The sequence below is a fragment of the Artemia sp. Qi Xiang Cuo genome, chromosome 7 (genome assembly GCF_049724085.1).
Source record: "Artemia sp. Qi Xiang Cuo chromosome 7, ASM4972408v1, whole genome shotgun sequence".
Taxonomy (NCBI): Eukaryota; Metazoa; Arthropoda; class Branchiopoda; order Anostraca; family Artemiidae; genus Artemia; species Artemia sp. Qi Xiang Cuo.
Window position 1 is genome coordinate 74317557 of NC_142800.1, and position 20159 is coordinate 74337715.

Genomic DNA, 20159 nt, shown 5'->3' on the forward strand with positions numbered 1-20159 from the left:
GAGTAAGCGAAGTGCCGGCCCATATCTGCTTTAGAACTTCACAAAGGTGAGATTAAGGACAGAGGTTATCACTAGTGAAAAAGATTGCATTCGAATAGCCTGGATTATTCATGGAAGTGTAACGTTATAGATTGAAATTAATTATATCAATAAAAAAAAGAACAAAAAATAAATTTATTAATACAACTTAAAATTTTTTAAGTAAAGAAAAGCTTGCGTTTATAAGAGTTTCAGTTTCTATTGGCTTTTATAAGCATATAAAAAATTTACGAGCTTCTGTTTTGCGTAACGTATATGTTTGTTTAATGCATGCTTACACTTCTATTTAATTTTCAGATATGTTTCATTCTAGGTCAAATTAAATCGCTACCTGACAAGATCTAGGAGTCAGTTATTGACCCCTCAGGTTGTAAAAAGATTTTCGTTTATTTCTATATCTTTATGAGCTTCTTTTTCGGTCAATGAGCGGTCAAAGAATCCACTGTTGAAAAAGAACGATATTTCATCTGTATAGATTCAATACTTTCATTTTCGTAATTTTTTTTTTGCTTTTTTTACATTTTTGTCGTTTTCTTAAATTTTTGCTGTTTTCGCAAATTTTTGTTTTTTTTCGTAAATTATGGTTGTTTTCGTACATTTTTGCTCTTTTTTTTCATAAATTGCTGTCTTCATAAATTTTTACTCTAATCATAGAAAAATTATGCAAAATTTGGATTGGATCACATTTTTAAAAAAAGGTGCTGAAACGAGAAGAAAATCATTAAATATTAATTATTATTGACTACCAACATTTCATAACTTGGGTGTACAGTTTTTTCGTGGTATTGTGCAATATTTTGTTGGTTACCTTGTAATTTTTATTCTTCTTTGCTCATTTCATCATTTTTTTCACAAATTCGCATAGTATTTTGTTGTGTTTTTGTTTTTGTATGTTCCAGCATAACAGCATTAGCTTTTTAATTATGATTTAATTTAATTTTAATATAATACAATTTAATGTAATTTAGGAAATTTTAATTTCCAATTATTCTGAAAGGCAAAAATTAAACAATTTTAAGTACCGGCAGGTGATTTTAATTAATTATTCCTTTTAACGAAGTTGACCCATCAGCTCTGGATTGAGGCTCAGACCACAGAGGCCCATTGCCTTCACCAAGCCCCCCCCCCCTAAAAAAAAAACAACAACAGCAACAACTGATTATATAGTCCTGCTTGTTGCATTACAAACAAAGAAAAGTATTTTAATAAGTATAAAGTTAAAAACAAAGAGAGAACAAGAATCTCAAGGTCAAGACAACAACCGCGACTGCGGCCAGCAGAAGGAAAAGACAAACTAAAACGACGCAGAGGCATCTACATGTTTCTACAAGGCATCTACATGTGACAAGGCATCTACATTTTTTTTACGAATGTCTTTTACATAGGAAGCAAAAATTCCTGAAGGAAACCATTAAGACCGCATTTAGTATGTTGTTTTTTAAACCCCTTCTGAAGTTAATAATAAAACAAGGCATCTACATGTTTTTTACGAATGTCTCTTACATAGGAAGCAAAAATTCCTGAAGGAAACCATTAAGACCGCATTTAGTATGTTGTTCTTTAAACCCCTTCTGAAGTTAATAATAAAACAAGGCATCTACATGTTTTTTACGAATGTCTCTTACATAGGAAGCAAAAATTCCTGAAGGAAACCATTAAGACCGCATTTAGTATGTTGTTTTTTAAACCCCTTCTGAAGTTAATAATAAAACAAGGCATCTACATGTTTTTTACGAATGTCTCTTACATAGGGAGCAAAAATTCCTGAAGGAAACCATTAAGACCGCATTTAGTATGTTGTTTTTTAAACCCCTTCTGAAGTTAATAATACTTGTTATTATTTTTTTTTTTTTTCTGTGAGTTAGTTTGATTATCCCTCCTCCATATCATACTGTGGCATTTGGAGGAGATGTGTTAATGTTGTTTTTGTTCATGATTGATATTAAATTTTATTTAACATCAATGATTGATTGATATTAAATTTTTACTACATCAGAGTTTTACTACTGATGACGGTCACTGCATATGAGACCGAAATATCTGGTATTTTTTGTGAATTTCTGTCACTGTTTGTGAAACACTGTCTATTAAAAGGATTTTATTCCTATTTGAACTTTTATTTATCGTCATGGAAAAGCAGTCTGATTTTGTTTATTTACCAACTTTCCATTAAAGTATTCTACCAGTAAAGTGATACCTATTTTTACGATCTTTTTTTTTACATTTTACAACCTTAATTCATAACTTTAATTTTCAAGGGCTATATCTGGGACCATCATGAGGAGTAGGATGGATTGTCAGAAAAGTCATGATATTTGGAACTAGCACGAAATAAGAAATCTAATGGTACTGCTTTTATTTGCTTTGAATTTGTCTTTCAGAAGAGGCCAATCAATATAGATTTAATCAGCTTTAATATTATCATATTATTGGTGGTTCTTTATCACTTTATATTTTTAAATTATTTTATTCTGAACTCTTTATGTCGCAACACATTTTGTACATGATTCTGCATATTGATTGTACATTATGAACATATTGTACATTATGAACATATTGAACATATATTGTACATTACTTCAGTTTAGAAAGATTTATAGAGAAATAGTTTTGAAAATCAAGTTCAATGTTGATATATATATTGTTATGAATTAAAATTAAAGTTATGAATTAAGGTTGTAAAATGTAAAAAAAAAAAGATCCTAAAAATAGGTATCACTTTACTGGTTTTATTTAATAAAATTGAAACACATTAACTCTGTTAGTATGTAGGATATACACATTAGTACGTATGTAGGTAAAATGCACTGGGTCTCAAAATGAAATTTCTAATATTCTTTCTTTTCAGGGAGGGGAGGGGTCGTGATTGCCAACGTTTGGTGCAGCCCCACTGGGGTGACATGGCAATACTGCGGTGAGCCATGGGCAGGAGGTGCACCCTTTGACTGACTATACTTTAGAGCCTTCATTTAAAAAAAAAACGTTAAATTAGAGCCTTCATTAAAAAAAAAAAAAAACGTTAAAAAACGTTAAACATGAATTAAGGTTGTAAAATGTAAAAAAAAAAGATCGTAAAAATAGGTATCACTTTACTGGTTGAATACTTTAATGGAAAGTTGGTAAATAAACAAAATCAGACTGCCTTTCCATGACGATAAATAAAAGTTCATATATTGAACATATATTGTACGTTATGAACAAATTGAACATATATTGTACATTATGCATATGATTCGACAGAGCTACTTACTTTAACGTTTTCAGAGGGTGTGTCACAGGTAAACGGCGTTGCAACGTCAATACCGATGTTATCAGAATCAATTTGACTAAGAGATGGAAATACAAACTCCGTTTCTTCTTTAAATATGGTAGGTAAAACACTTGAATCGCTAGATACACTGAAAGAAATTAATTAAGTGTTAAAGTCAGGATGGCATAATTAATTTGACCTTACAAAATTGATTAAAGCTGGTATTATTGAAGATAGCTGTTGAATTACACAGTGATTTTTATTAAATATATTGACAAACATTTAATTATTCTGGCTCTTTTTTTTCTTTTTTAAACTAAGAGATGAAGGGTGATATATACTCTCAATTTAGAAGATTGAGTCTTTAGATGATATCCCAAGATAATGATATCCCAAGATGATATTCCTTAGATGATACCCCAATGTCCCTGTGGAAATTTAAGAAAAAAAAACGACACATCAGTGCTACCCATGCAACAAAAGTGATTTTCCCTTTTTGTTTAAGTCAGGGGAGTGTAAGTTTTCAGTGTGAGGTTTCCAACCATGGCAATTCCGATGTTGTAGTTTTGTTTCGCTATGACGCCGTTTATGAGGGGTGAAGCCTATATTTCAAAATTCTCATAAATTTGTTGTCTAAATGGTATTTTACCATTAAAATTAATCGAGAAAATAGTTACCATTCCTGAATCAGCGACAAATAACCATTTTTACAAACGTGTTTTTAATTTTTGGTTTCTATGGGCCGTGGTTCAACCTTTACTAGGTTGCAGCTATCGCTGCAACCATGAAAAATGAAATGGGACGCGCATCAGGCGTTGAAACTCAGAGAGGAGAGAAACTAACAAAATGAAAAATAAAATCAAAAAGGGTGAAAAAACGAGGATTGTTTCAGCCAGTGGCGAACCATGAAGATGACAAAATATAAGCAAATATTTCGACAAGGACCTCCGCCAAGTCGCCCTCGGTGCTAAACTAAAAAGAAGACAAAGAAAAAAAACGAAAATCTAACCTTTCGAAGTTTACTTTACAAAGACAGAACAGACACTGAATAAAACCAGGCACGAATAAATGAAAATTAATTCACCAAGATGATTTGGCAAGAATTTTTTGCCTTGAAATAGTTTTAGCTGGTCAACAATTTCGTTTTTCATTAGATATGCCAATACGTTCTTTTAATTTATTTTGGTTGATAGTATTGGTTGAGTCGTTCAATATTAGGATTAATGAGATATCTCCAGTACCCCCATTTATTGCTAAATTTTGGTTCATATATTTTTTTTATCTCAATTACCTCTTTAAAAGTTTGTGGTACGCCATTTACAGTTGATATTAAAGTTGCCTCGTCAAACAGAACTAGATGGGTCGGATTTACAAAAATATGCGAAGCCAATGCCAAATCAAAGTTGTCATTGTTATTTTTTAATCTCAGGGACTTACCTATTGAAATTTTGTGCTCATGCAAACGTTCACCTAGTTGTTGATGGGTTCTACCAATGTAAAATTTTCCACAAGAACACGGGATTCTCTAGACACCACTTCCCAGTACCGGGTCCGTTTTATCCTTTCCTGAGTTGAAAAAGTGTTTAACTTTTTGTTCGATTTTGAAAGAAACAGAGAGACTATGTTTTTTAAAAATTTTTCCAAGTTTATCGCCAAGTTTCGGGATGTATGGTAAAACGATGAAAGTTTTTTTTCTCAATTGCTGGTTTAACTGTATCAAGGGGGACAAGCTCCCTCTATTGTTCTTTTATCTTTTTTAATTGTTTATCTGTTATATTTTCAATGTTTTATTGGGTAACCATTGCAGAAAAGAATAACCTTGACATAATTTAAATCAGATTTTAAATAATCACAGGAACAAATTTTTGAAACTTTTTCGACTTATGAGATTACTGCCTCTCTTTTCACAGAAGGAGGGTGATGGGAAGAAAAATGTAGATATTGATCATTATGAGTTGGTTTTATATATATATAATATCCAAGACTAGGATTAGTTTTTATAATCAAAACATCCAAGAAAGGCAGTGTACCTGAATCTTCGAGTTCCATGGTAAACTGGAGATTCGAATCAAAAGAGTTCAAATGTGCCAAAACATCTCTTAGAGAGTCTTATTCATTCTCCCATACAGAAGAGATACCATCGGCGAAACAACACTAAATTGAGTATTTTTAGTAGAAACTGTTTATGACAGATAATTCTGTGAAATGCATGTAAAAATTGGCAAAAGTATGAGGTAAGACAGCGCCCATGGATAAGCCAATTATTTGAAGGAACAAACTTCTTTAAAATTTAAAATACAACGAGAACTTGTTGCAAAGACGGACAAGGGTCATTATTGTATCAATTTCCAAAGTTTTGTAATTCAACCAAGCTGAATTATCCTCTAAATTTCTTTGTCAGGCCTGCTCACATTTATGGACATTGCATGAAGCGTACACAGAAACTGCATCAAAAATAGATAAGATGGTGTTTTCTGTTATGCTTTAACTTTTTAACTTCTCAACAAGATCTATGGAGTTTTTTATATAAGATTTCTGTGTGCTTAAAAGAGGCTTAAAAATGGTGGCTAAGAAGCTTCCTATACCTGTAGCCGGAGAACTATAACATGCTACAATTGGACGTAACGGAATATCTTTCTTATGGATTTTAGGCAGACCATAAAACTTTGGGGCTGAACAACCTTTGGGATAAAATTTTCTGCACGAGGATTTTTTCGGCCACTGGCTGAAAAAATCCTCGTTTTTTCACCTTTTTTTATTTTATTTTTCATTTTGTTAGTTTCTCTCCTCTCTGAGTTTCATTTGTCATGTATAGCCAGTGTGGTCTAAGAATGTATTTGCATCAGGCGTTGCACACGTACGTATATCCGGCATTACCAGGACGAAGATTCGTTTTGGAAAGATATATTTAATGATCACTGAAATATTAAATCTTACCCAAAAAACATATTTCTGAAAAAAAAAATGAATGCAAGGAATGAATATCCGTCTTGCAAGAATAAAGAAAACAACATTCATCATATCCCCTTCTCGTTTTTTTTGTACTCTGTAGCTTGGAATAGAAAAAGTGCAATGAAATAGATCAGATTTTTTTTTAACTAGGATCAACTAGGCTTACCCTAGTGAAAAAAGTGAACTTGATTTTTAAAACTATTTCTCTATAAATCTTTCTAAATTGAAGTAAGCTCTAAATATCTCTAAATTGATAGGCAAACACTTTATTTGCCTCTGAAATTCCTCTGAATTTATGTTTAGAAATTTAGATATACCTTCCAATTACCAATCAAAGTTCCTATTTTCTTAAGGTTGAGAATATTATTATAAAAAAAAAATATTCAGTCAATGTTAAGAAAATGAGAACTGTGATTGATCATAGGAACATATGTATTTCTAAATATATATTCAGACGTAAAAACATCCTCGAATTTCATAAACCCGATTTCCCAGTTATTATTAACAAATTTCTGCTGGCTCGTGGAAATAAATAAACAAGTCATCAAATTCAGTATTTCATATTAAAAAAAGTAACCTTATACAGAATTGGCTTGAGATACAAGACAGCCAGGCTTGACTACACCAGATCAACTAGACTTTATCAAAAGTTGACTGATCTATTCATCAGTACAAAGAGACCTCTTGAGCCTTATTTGAAAATGTTTTGCTGAATAGACGATTTTTGTCACTTTTTTTTGTGGTAAAACAACGTTTGTGACATTTCGTGAGTTGGCAGATATATTCATCTGTACAAAGAGACCTCTTGAGCCTTAGGTTATTTGAATTGGTTTTGCTGAATAGACACTTTTTGTCACCTTTTTGTTACAAAATAAGGTTTGTGACGTTTCGTGAAAGTTGACAGATCTATTCATTTCTACAAAGAAACTTCTTGAGCCTTATTGGAATTGGGTTTGCTGAATAGACACTTTTTGTCAACTGTTTGTGACAAAATAACGTTGGTGACGTTTGGTGAAAGCTGACAGATCTATTCATCTGTAAAAAAAGACCTCTTGAGCCTTATTTGAATTGTTTTGGCTAAAGAGACACTTTTTGTCACTTCTTTGTGACAAAATAACCTTTGTGACGTTTCGTGAAAGTTGACAGATCTATTCATCTCTACAAAGAAACTTCTTAAGACTTATTGGAATTCGTTTTGCTGAATAGACATTTTTTGTCACTTGTTTGTGACAAAACAACGTTGGTGACGTTTCGTGAAAGTTGACAGATCTATTCATCTGTACAAAAGGACTTCTTGAGCCTTATTTGAATTGCTTTTGCTTAATAGATACTTTTTGTCACTTTTTTGTGACAAAATAACGTTTGTGACGTTTCTTGAAACAGCGTAAGTCACATATGTCTTGCTCTTCGTAGAGACCGGCCCCTGCGAAAATAACATAAACTTTGCATAATTTCTAGCCCCTGTCCCCTGAGGCTACGTGGGTCACTTCGTCTCCATAGGCAAATATAGTGTCCTTTTGATTATTTCGAGTAAAATGGATATCTGGAAATGTTGATCTGATTCAATGGGAGTCTAGGGCAGGACCTGGGGAAAATATTCGACGTACGTAACACCTTGAATTATATGTTGTTTTCTTAGACCACACTGCCTTTCTATGACGAACAAAGAATAGCTTTCTATTTGAAAGCTTATTTGCTCTGGGGAAATTCGTATGGAAAAGGGGCGTGTTGCACGCAAATTACTTTCCAATCCTAAAAAAAAAACTACAATGGTTAACTTCGAAATGACTGAGTCTCCCGCCCCCCCCCCCCGTCTCAGTTTCTGAAACAAATCCTTCCTTGCAAATTTTCTAGGGGAAAAGATAAAGGAGCTAGGTAGGCTTCACCTCTTTACTATGTCAACGCTAGTACATTGACTCTGAAAACAAATAATTTAATGTTAAAACTGTCGTGTGTCCTTTACATACACACTGTATAAGTACATTTCTGCGGTATTAACAGTAAATTGGTGGAAGATATTGTACTCGTACAAGCAATTGTGTTGGAAGATTACGATAAAAAGATTTTATTTGCAAAAGTTTTTATTCGACCAAGGGATAACAATTTAAACAATATTAAAATGTAACATTTATATTGTATATTATTAAATACTAAATTATTATATATTATTCTGTATTATTATATATTACTACAATATTATATATTATAATAATGAAGCAGAGAGTTAAGTGAGAAATCGGCCATCCTTGAATCCACTACTGATAAAATCATGTATTTCCGTAATCAGGAAAGTAAAGACAGATAAGAGGACCTAAATATGTTCTATCCAGTTGTCAAAGCAATATTCAAATAAGGTAGCTAAAATACTTTCCGATAAAATGTTGCGCCAAGCATTTTTTGGAGAAATCAATATTGGTATCATCTCTAGAATCTTGTGCAGCATTAAATGTCTCGTTATTATTTGTCATTTAATATAAACAGTCAAATTAAAAGATGGGGCATGGGTGATTCAAGAACAGGGGTGATTCCCAAGGGGAGTTCTGGGAGTAAGACCTGCTTCCAGAAATTGAATTTGGCTACTCCTTATAATGCTGCCACTGCCTTTTCGAAAAATACAAATGAAACATCGAACAGCCCCCCCCCTCCCCAATTTTTTTAGAAAAAGTTACATTTTACTTTAGTACTATCAAGACAAATTTACAAAAGCATGTAAAAATAACCATTGGCTTTAAAATGAATCCTTAAACACCTTCCAATTGTTTTCAAGTGCCTTGCTAGCGCCAGAAAAAAGGAGATACATCAGTGATGCACACGTTTTTCTAGGTTTTCAAAAGGGGGAGGACTGAATACCTCGGGTTAGAGCTACCCATCCCAATGACTATGATTGTGTGATTTTATTTCGATCCACTACCATTTCTAGGGGAGAAAAAATTCTTTCTCTACGTGTCTGTACTTCCATGGCAAAGCAATAGAGTTGCTCTAACTATCCAACCAGAAACAAGATATATGATATGTCAAGTCACTGTCTTGACACTGTCGTGTCTATATACGTTCGTGTAGCTGCAAGGGCGGCATGACAGGATCCAAGAGTCTTAGGATCGGCATGACACTATCCAAAAGAATTTACCCCTCAGGGGGCATCAAGGTCGAACCTCATCTGGCCCTTAGTGAACACTTTTTTTGTAGTCACTATGTTTTATGAACACTTTTTTGGTGTATGAAGATTAAGGTTGCTTAAGTGACCTAAGTTGTAACCTAAGTGACTTAAGGGGCTGTAATGTGATTAAACTATAACCGCACTACTAATGTCCTTCAAGCGGATTTAAGATTCAATACATTTTTGGGAAAGTGTAGCCTTAATGTAAGAGGTCTTTTACCAGCAGACACAATACTAAATACGTCGCAACCTAGCTAGATAGTACGTAAGGGTACAGTACCGTCTACTGAAACATGCATCTTTTGTGAAGCCCGCTCAAACTACATAAAGGCATACCTGTATCCACTAGTTTATGATTTGAGCCTCTAATAAAACAGTCCTAAGCCACTTACGCTTTAGCTGCGTGCATTTATGAGTATATTGAGCATATAAAAACCGGATGCAAAAATATTTTAAACAGAATAAATTGATATAGTTTATTTTGCAATATTTTGATATTCAACACAGTTGCAAACAGAAGGAGGAGTTAGCCACTCGGAGAATTAATAAGAGGAACTCATTCCAAAGAAATACTTCGGGGAAAGAAGTTTAATGCACGAAAATTCTGATATTCTAAACTCCCTCTCTAGTAGAGCCTTCTGCACATTTTTCCTCCCATTTGACCAGAGATTGTGATAGTATGCGTCATGTAATTAAAATATGTAAATTGATAGTACCTAATCAAAAGATAATATAATTAACATATATTCATAAATAATATATATAATTAACGTTTTAACTTACTAACTCCACTATTTATTGCACTTTTTAATTATAGTATTAATTACTGTACTTAATTAACAAATTATTTTATTTCAAATTTAACTTAGTTAATTAAAAAAATATATTAAATAATTGAATTGACCAAATTAAGTATTTTAAATTAGTTTAACTAAGTTTAATTAAATTATAATTAATCTAATTTAGTTCAGTACAGTATTAACCGTAATTAACATATGAACCGCAATTAATTGACATATTGTAATTAAAATATGTAAAGCGATAGTATCAAACCAAAGGACAACGTACTTTATTTTTCTATCTAAAATTCCTGATGGAGACACAGCTTCTAATAGCGAGGATGGGCAGATGCAAACATCACCAACTTCGAGGAGGCTACAAGCAATGCCGTATCGCTGATATGTAAAATCTGGACAAACTGAGGACCACCCTAGAAGAAATTAACAAGATGTGAAAATCCAACTTTTATGGTATTAAAGTGCATGTTTGTGCAATTGTTGCGACTTCCTTTTATATTCCCAATGAGAAAGTCTAATGAGATCACCTCCCTTATCAATTGAAACTCAAAATTGTTGCAAAAAAATGCAGTTATTTCACGGTTTAATTCTCATCCACTAAGAATTGAATATCTGTTCATGTCTGTCAACAACTCGGACACTTAGAAATAGCTGTTTAAAAACTCGGACACTTAGAAATAGCTGTTTAAAAACTCGGACACTTAGAAATAGCTAGACTCTATTAAGTTGTTTACAGAGAATTTGCACATTAGCAACAAAATACAAAACACTGCAAATAAAATTAAGTCAGTTTCGGTATGGTTATTTTTCTTTGGTGTAATGAATCCATTTTATTCTATATAAATAAAATGAATGAATGTCTGTGTGTTTTTGTGTCCTGTACGCATTACTACAGTGTTCATCCGACCGCCAAGAATCTTTAAGGAATTGTTTAACACTCTTGCGAAGGTTTTACGTATAAAATTCTACCCCAGGACCCTTGTAATCTTTTCAATACTTTTCGTGCTGACCGAGATGAGAGACTCCTGAAAACAGATACTTGACGGTTCCTAAAGTTTATATTAGTCATATTTTCTGGATATCAATTATCCAAATTATTCAATTATCATGTTTTTGGAGGGATTTTCTGCAGAAGGGAATTTTCCGCAGGGTAACAATTTTCTGGGAAGAGAATTATCCACTGGGGAAATTTTCCAGGGGCGATTTTTCGAAATACCTGAAAATTTAACAATACGATCGTTACTAATACGCGGGGGGATTTTCTAGGGGGGGGGGATTTTTCGCGGAAAGGGAGTTTCCATATAAGGTAGGGGAGGGATCTTCTGAGGTGAAATTTCCTTGAATTTCCTTTCTTTTGAGATCACAGCATGGCGCGACGGGTTAGTTAGTAACTTATAATATACAACCAATGGAATGAGTTTTGCGAGCTCCATGCGCTTTTTATTCAATTCGACTAGCTAATGTTCTCCAAAGTCTCTTTCAAATGTAAATTTGAAGTTTGATCGTATCGAAGTCAACTTCAGAACGAGAATAAATTTAACTCCTTCGGAATAACTTAACTTAATATACCCCTTCAAGCAATGCCATGGAAAGTATAAATTTGCAGGCATGTCATTTATGGTACAAATATAAGGGCTATGATATGTTTTTACAGTTTATATATTTATATTGACGAATTGAGTTTTCTACGATAGGAAATAAGCGTTACTGATGAAAAATTCTAATTTAACTTCCGTTTGAATCTACGTACCTTCTTGGGCAAATTTAACAATTTTTGTTTAGTATGGTGATACTAGAACTGTCTGGGTGGCAGCCCTACATTTGCAAAAGAGCAAACTAAACAAACTAAAAGTAGCAGAATTAATTTCACGAGCACGTCAATTAAGAAAAAGAACGGAAACGAAAGAAAAAAATCCCGACAATAAAGAGACAAAGGGTGATATTTACTATCCAGTTGAATATTAAGTCCTCTTGCAAGTCCTTTTTTTGCAATGGACATAAATCCTTGTAGTTGAAGTTTACAAAAAGACCCAACAATAAAGAGACAAAGGGTGATATGTACTATCCAGTTGAATATTAAGTCCTCTTGCAAATCCTTTTTTAGTAATGGACATAAATCCTTGTAGTTAAAGTTGACAAAAAGACTCGACAATAAAGAAACAAAAGGTGATATGTACTATCCAGTTGAATATTAAGTCCTCTTGCAAATCCTTTTCTTGTAATGGACATAAATCTTTGTAGTTGAAGTTGACAAAAAGACCCAACAATAAAAAGACAAAAGGTGATATGTACTATCCGGTTGAATATTAAGTCCTCTTGCAAATCCTTTTCTTGCAATGGACATAAATCTTTGTAGTTGAAGTTGACAAAAAGACCCGACAATAAAAAGACAAAGGGTGATATGTACTATCCAGTTGAACATTAAAGTCCTCATGCAAATCCTTTTTTTGTAATGGACCTAAATCCTTGTAGTTGAAGTTGACAAAAAGACCTGACAATAAAGAAACTAAGGGTGATATGTACTATCCAGTTGAATATTAAGTCCTCTTGCAAGTCCTTTTTTTGCAATGGACATAAATCCTTGTAGTTGAAGTTTACAAAAAGACCCAACAATAAAGAGACAAAGGGTGATATGTACTATCCAGTTGAATATTAAGTCCTCTTGCAAATCCTTTTTTTGTAATGGACATAAATCCTTGTAGTTGAAGTTGACAAAAAGACTCGACAAAAAAGAAACAAAAGGTGATATGTACTATCCAGTTGAATATTAAGTCCTCTTGCAAATCCTTTTCTTGTAATGGACATAAATCCTTGAAGTTGAAGTTGACAAAAAGACCCGACAATAAAGAGACAAAGGGTGATATGTACTATCCAGTTGAATATTAAGTCCTCTTGCAAATCCATTTCTTGTAATGGACATAAATCATTGTAGTTGAAGTTGACAAAAAGACCCGACAATAAAAAGACAAAGGGTGATATGTACTATCCAGTTGAATATTAAAGTCCTCTTGCAAATCCTTTTTCAGTAATGGACATAAATCCTTGTAGTTGAAGTTCACAAAAAGACCCGACAATAAAGAGACAAAGGGTGATATGTACTATCCAGTTGAATATTAAGTCATCTTGCAAATCATTTTCTTGTAATGGAAAGAAATCCTTGTAGTTTAAGTTGAAAAAAAAAAACGACAATAAAAAGACAAAGGGTGATATGTACTATCCAGTTGAATATTAAGTCCTCTTGCAAATCCTTTTTTAGTAATGGACATAAATCCTTGTAGTTGAAGTGCACAAAAAGACACGACAATAAAGAGACAAAGGGTGATATTTACTATCCCGTTGAATATTAAGTCCTCTTGCAAATCCTTTTTTAGTAATGGACATAAATCCTTGTAGTTGAAGTTGACAAAAAGACCCGACAATAAAGAGACAAAGGGTGATATGTACTATCCAGTTGAATATTAAGTCCTCTTGCAAATCCTTTTCTTGTAATGGACATAAATCTTTGTAGTTGAAGTTGACAAAAAGACCCGACAATAAAAAGACAAAGTGTGATATGTACTATCCTGTTTAATATTAAGTCCTCTTGAAAATCATTTTCTTTTATTGTAAATAAATCTTTGTGGTTGATTTTGAAAAAAAAACCCGACAATAAAAAGACAAAGGGTGATATGTACTATCCAGTTGAATATTAAGTCCTCTTGCAAATCCTTTTTTAGTAATGGACATAAATCCTTGCAGTTGAAGTTGACAAAAAGACCCGACAATAAAGAGACAAAGGGTGATATGTACTATCCGGTTGAATATTAAGTCCTCTTGCAAATCCATTTCTTGTAATGGACATAAATCTTTGTAGTTGAAGTTGACAAAAAAACCCGACAATAAAAAGACAAAGGGTGATATGTACTATCCAGTTGAATATTAAGTCCTCTTGCAAATCCTTTTTCAGTAATGGACATAAATCCTTGTAGTTGAAGTTCACAAAAAGACCCGACAATAAATAGACAAAGGGTGATATGTACTATCCAGTTTAATATTAAGTCCTCTTGAAAATCATTTTATTTTATTGTAAATAAATCTTTGTTTTTGATGTTGAAAAAAATACCCGACAATAAACAGACAAAGGGTGATATGTACTATCCAGTTGAATATTAAGTCCTCTTGCAAATCCTTTTTTAGTAATGGACATAAATCCTTGTAGTTGAAGTTGACAAAAAGACCCGACAATAAAGAGACAAAGGGTGATATGTACTATCCAGTTGAATATTAAGTCCTCTTGCAAATCCATTTATTGTAATGGACATAAATCTTTGTTGTTGAAGTTGACAAAAAGACACGACAATAAAAAGACACAGGGTGATATGTAATCTCAAGTTGAATATTAAAGTCCTATTTCAAATCCTTGTTCTGTAATGGACATAAATCTTTGCAGTTGAAGTGGACAAAAAGACCCGACAATAAAGAGACAAAAGGTTATATTTACTATCCAGTTGAATATTAATTCATATTGAAAATTATTTTCTATTATTGTAAATTAATCATTGTATTTTAAGTTGACAAAAAAAACCGTCAATAAAAAGACAAAGGGTGATATTTACTATACCGTTGAATATTAAGTCCTCTTGCAAATCCTTTTTTAGTAATGGACATAAATCATTGCAGTTGAAGTGGACAAAAAGACCCGACAATAAAGAGACAAAGGGTGATATTTACTATCCAGTTGAATATTAAGTCCTCTTGCAAATTCTTTTTTAGTAATGGACATAAATCCTTGTAGTTGAAGTTGACAAAAAGACCCGACAATAAAGAGACAAAGGGTGATATGTACTATCCAGTTGAATATTAAGTCCTCTTGCAAATCCTTTTTCAGTAATGGACATAAATCATTGTAGTTGAAGTGGACAAAAAGACCCGACAATAAAGAGACAAAAGGTGATATGTACTATCCAGTTGAATATTAAGTCCTCTTGAAAATCCTTTTCTTGTAATGTAAATAAATCTTTGTTGTTGAAGTTGAAAAAAAAAAACGACAATAAAAAGACAAAGGGTGATATGTACTATCCAGTTGAATATTAAGTCCTCTTGCAAATCCTTTTTTAGTAATGGACATAAATCATTGTAGTTGAAGTTCACAAAAATAACCGACAATAAAGAGACAAAGGGTGATATGTACTATCCAGTTGAATATTAAGTCCTCTTGCAAATCCTTTTTTAGTAATGGACATAAATCCTTGTAGTTGAAGTTGACAAAAAGACCCGACAATAAAGAGACAAAGGGTGATATGTACTATCCAGTTGAATATTAAGTCCTCTTGCAAATCCTTTTTTAGTAATGGACATAAATCATTGAAGTTGAAGTGCACAAAAAGACCCGACAATAAAGAGACAAAGGGTGATATTTACTATCCCGTTGAATATTAAGTCCTCTTGCAAATTCTTTTTTAGTAATGGACATAAATCCTTGTAGTTGAAGTTGACAAAAAGACCCGACAATAAAGAGACAAAGGGTGATATGTACTATCCAGTTGAATATTAAGTCCTCTTGCAAATCCTTTTATTGTAATGGACATAAATCTTTGTAGTTGAAGTTGACAAAAAGACCCGACAATAAAAAGACAAAGGGTGATATGTACTATCCAGTTGAATATTAAAGTCCTCTTGCAAATCCTTTTTTTGTAATGGACATAAATCCTTGTAGTTGAAGTTGACAAAAAGACCTGACAATAAAGAAACTAAGGGTGATATGTACTATCCAGTTGAATATTAAGTCCTCTTGCAAATCCTTTTTTTGTAATGGACATAAATCCTTGTAGTTGAAGTTGACAAAAAGACCCGACAATAAAGAGACAAAGATGTACTATCCAGTTGAATATTAAGTCCTCTTGCAAATCCTTTTTTTGTAATGGACATAAATCCTTGTAGTTGAAGTTGACAAAAAGACCCGACAATAAAGAGACAAAGGGTGGTATGTACTATCCAGTTGAATATTAAGTCCTCTGGCAAATCCTTTTTTTGTAATGGACATAAATCTTTGTAGTTGAAGTTGACAAAAAGACCCAATAATAAAAAGACAAAGGGTGATATGTACTATCCAGTTGAATATTAAGTCCTCTTGCAAATCCTTTTTTTGTAATGGAAATAAATGTTTGTAGTTGAAGTTGACAAAAAGACCCAACAATAAAAAGACAAAGGGTGATATGTACTATCCAGTTGAATATTAAGTCCTCTTGCAAATCCTTTTTTTGTAATTGACATAAATCTTTGTAGTTGAAGTTGACAAAAAGACCCAACAATAAAAAGACAAAGGGTGATATGTACTATCCAGTTGAATATTAAGTCCTCTTGCAAATCCTTTTTTTGTAATTGACATAAATGTTTGTAGTTGAAGTTGACAAAAAGACCTAACAATAAAAAGAGAAAGGGTGATATGTACTATCCAGTTGAATATTAAGTCCTCTTGCAAATACTTTTTTCGTAATTGACATAAATCCTTGTAGTTGAAGTTGACAAAAAGACCTGCCAATAAAGAGACAAAGGGTGATATGTACTATCCAGTTGAATATTAAGTCCTCTTGCAAATCCTTTTTTTGTAATGGACATAAATCTTTGTAGTTGAAGTTGACAAAAAGACCCAACAATAAATAGACAAAGGGTGATATGTACTATCCAGTTGAATATTAAGTCCTCTTGCAAATCCTTTTTTTGTAATGGAAATAAATCTTTGTAGTTGAAGTTGACAAAAACACCCGATAATAAAGAGACAAAGGGTGATATGTACTATCCAGTTGAATATTAAGTCCTCTTGCAAATCCTTTTTTTGTAATGGACATAAATCTTTGTAGTTGAAGTTGACAAAAAGACCCAACAATAAAAAGAAAAAGGGTGATATGTACTATCCAGTTGAACATTAAGTCCTCTTGCAAATACTTTTTTTGTAATGGACATAAATCCTTGTAGTTGAAGTTGACAAAAAGACCTGACAATAAAGAGACAAAGAGTGATATGTACTATCCAGTTGGAAGTCCTCTTGCAAATCATTTTTTTGTAATGGACATAAATCCTTGTAGTTGAAGTTGACAAAAAGACGTATATCAGGCATCGTAGATGTACGCAAATCTATTAATGTCGGGACAAAGATACAGTTTAGAAAGATATATTTAATAATCGCTAAAATATTATATCCTACCCCAAATAAATATATTTCTGAACAAAATATATTAACGTAGTGAATGAATATCAAATAAAGAAAGCAATATCCATCCCCTTCTCGTTTTTCTCACTCCAACTACTATATACCTGGGACTAGAAAACTTAGTGAAATAGATCAGAATAGTTTAGAAAGTTTTTAGTTTAGAAAATAGAACAGAAATTAGAAAAAAATTATATAGACAATTTACAACGGCATGTTTAAAATATAAGGAGATTAGCCAAATCTTGCTTTATTTTGTGGCCAATTTCGGTATTTCAGCCACATTGGAGGATAACAAACAGAAGAAAAAGACGACAATGAAACTCAGTTATCTCTTACCTGAAATTCTGAAGCGATCTTTTTTCCAGTCCTTTAAGGAGAGCAATAAAAAGAAAATATTTATCAGTAAGGCCAATCGAACGACAAAATTTTAAGTCCGTCTCCGTTATTAATCATAGAACAACATTATTTTTTAATAATAATTACATTTTATTCTGTTTTTATTACGCTCAATGTTTTTTCTTCTTTATGTGATGGGTAACCTAAATAAGTAAATAGCCAGCCTAAAAATTTTACATTTTACAAGCGATAAAAATGCGCTACCAAATACTATTGAGGCAGAGTAATGGGCACCTGAATTAAGGCGCAGATAGAACTCAGTGGCGTTTTATAAAAGCAGTCTGTTATATTCTTAGCAAAACTGAAGGGAAATTTCAAAAAGGCCTCCAATTTCCTTTCAAAAAGGAATGCAGTAGATCAAACGTTATTTTCTTAATCTTGACGTTTTACGAACTTACTTTCCATTAGCAATAGTTCCTGAAATATTTCAGGAAATTTCATATAAAAATCATAAATAAAACTGTAATAGGATTTTTTACCATCTCAATTCAGTGGCTTAAATTGACAAAAACTTATGGGGGAGGGGAACATTGTTTTCTTTTTCAATTAAAATACAATAAAGGTATTTTTCAAAACCTAGAGGAGGGACAAAATATCTATGGGGCAATCAAAGATACATTTAACACATCATGCAAATACTGAATTCAAAACTAATTTTATAGACGTATTTTTCTATTTAAAAAAATGCCTCCTATAGACTTTATATAATGGCGTCAAATAAGAGTTGTTTTTTACCTGCTTTTTAAATACCAATTTGTCGCAGAAGTGTTTTTTTTAGCTTTTTATAAAATATTTCTTTAACATTGATTTTTAAGAACAATTTATGAATCCAAAAAATATTTGAACGGGGGCAGACCGGAACCCCCCCCCCCCCCCTTGATAGAATCCTGGTGTTTTTGGTCTTTCTTTGGGAAACCGTGTGATTGAAAACTTGGGGCCTCTCAAGGCTAGGACTAGTGCGCACCTATGTATGCCATAAAGAAGTGTTTCAGTTGTCCTATTTGCTGCTAACGATTGTTGCCAACAATTTTTGTTAGCTTGCAGGAACATAGATAATGAAAAACAAACGATAGTTACTAACAATTCACAGAGTTTTACCTTGAAAAAAACATGCCCTTTGCCGTAAGATACAAAAAGGGACCTTCAAACATGAACGAAGAATTAAAATAGCATTTGAAACTTCAAAGATTTAGAAAACTTCAAAATCCTTGGAAACTTAAACATGCCGCTCGACTTAAAAACGGGACTTTAAAACTTAGAGAGCTTGAAAAACAGCATTTAAAACTTAATAACAAGCATAAGGATTTAATATAAAAATTGCAAAGCTAAAATTCCTTTAGAGTCGAAAATATTTGACTTCACGAATTTCACGCTCAAAATCCATCAGCATTTCTTCAGCAACGTTTCAATTTGTAGCAGAAATGGTTTTACAATTGTTAAAGACAACTTTCTGTTAGCTCACAAAAACATGCCAGTCACAAAAAGGACGGTCACACTTACCAGTCTAAAAGTATGCCCTTGAAACATTTTAAATACGAGATTCTTACTAATGATTCGTTCAGACGCATGGAAAAACCGATCGGTACGAGGGGAAAAGTGTTCAAATGATGGATACAATCTTTTTTTTTAAGCATAGATAACGTCCACTTGTACGCGCCGAGTCTCTAAGCCAAGTGTACTTTTTGCCAAATATCTTCCTCTTTCGAGTTAGTTTTATACAAAGCATTAGACTACTTATGCTGGATTAAAACTGATGGTTCTGGATAAGAACCACGAAGTCTAGAACTTTCGCGTGCTTAACAATTCACGTATTTTCTACTTTCAAAAATGCTTGCTCATTTTGGCTCGACGACACACGAAAAACCAATCGGTGGCATAGGGAAAACAGAAACATTCCTTGCCCAAAACTGATTGGTGCTATCGAAAAAATTGATTAGTTTTGAGGATCTCCCCATGCGTCTGAACTGGGTAGAAGCATCAGCGGTAGTTCTAAGCCTGGGCAGGGTGGGCACCTGCCCCCCTCTCCCAAGTTTCTCTGGCATCCGACGTTGAATTCCTTTTATTTTGTATTTTTATACTCCTATGGCATATTTTCCCCCATCCCAGAGTATGAGGCCCAAAACCGCTATTGATAAGCATGCAAATCCCTTTTCAGTTTTCATCATCAAAACCTATCTATCAGCTGTCTTTTTGACCTATTAATCAAAAAAAACTTTCCGAAAAATAAGTTTTTCAAAGAACAATTATGGCCATTTTAAACTTAAGCTCAGCAGATAAAAATACCTTTTAAAATTCAAAATAAAAACGACCAGAAATTACTATTGAAGAGTAAATGAAGCCCACAATGAACAGAAATTAAATTAAAAATCATAGCAAAAA

At 32.8% G+C, this 20159-nt stretch overlaps 1 protein-coding gene across 1 annotated transcript in view; it reads right to left on the minus strand.

The window, feature by feature from the left end:
* Nucleotides 1–20159, minus strand: part of LOC148950676 (HMG box-containing protein 1-like) — a 57019-nt gene that overhangs the window by 11541 nt on the left and 25319 nt on the right. The window contains exons 4-5 of the mRNA XM_089092556.1: nucleotides 10467–10608; nucleotides 3290–3437 (exon numbers count right to left, since the gene is read on the minus strand). Coding sequence (XP_088948682.1) covers nucleotides 3290–3437; nucleotides 10467–10608 — 290 coding nt within the window. The remainder of the gene's footprint in view (nucleotides 1–3289; nucleotides 3438–10466; nucleotides 10609–20159) is intronic.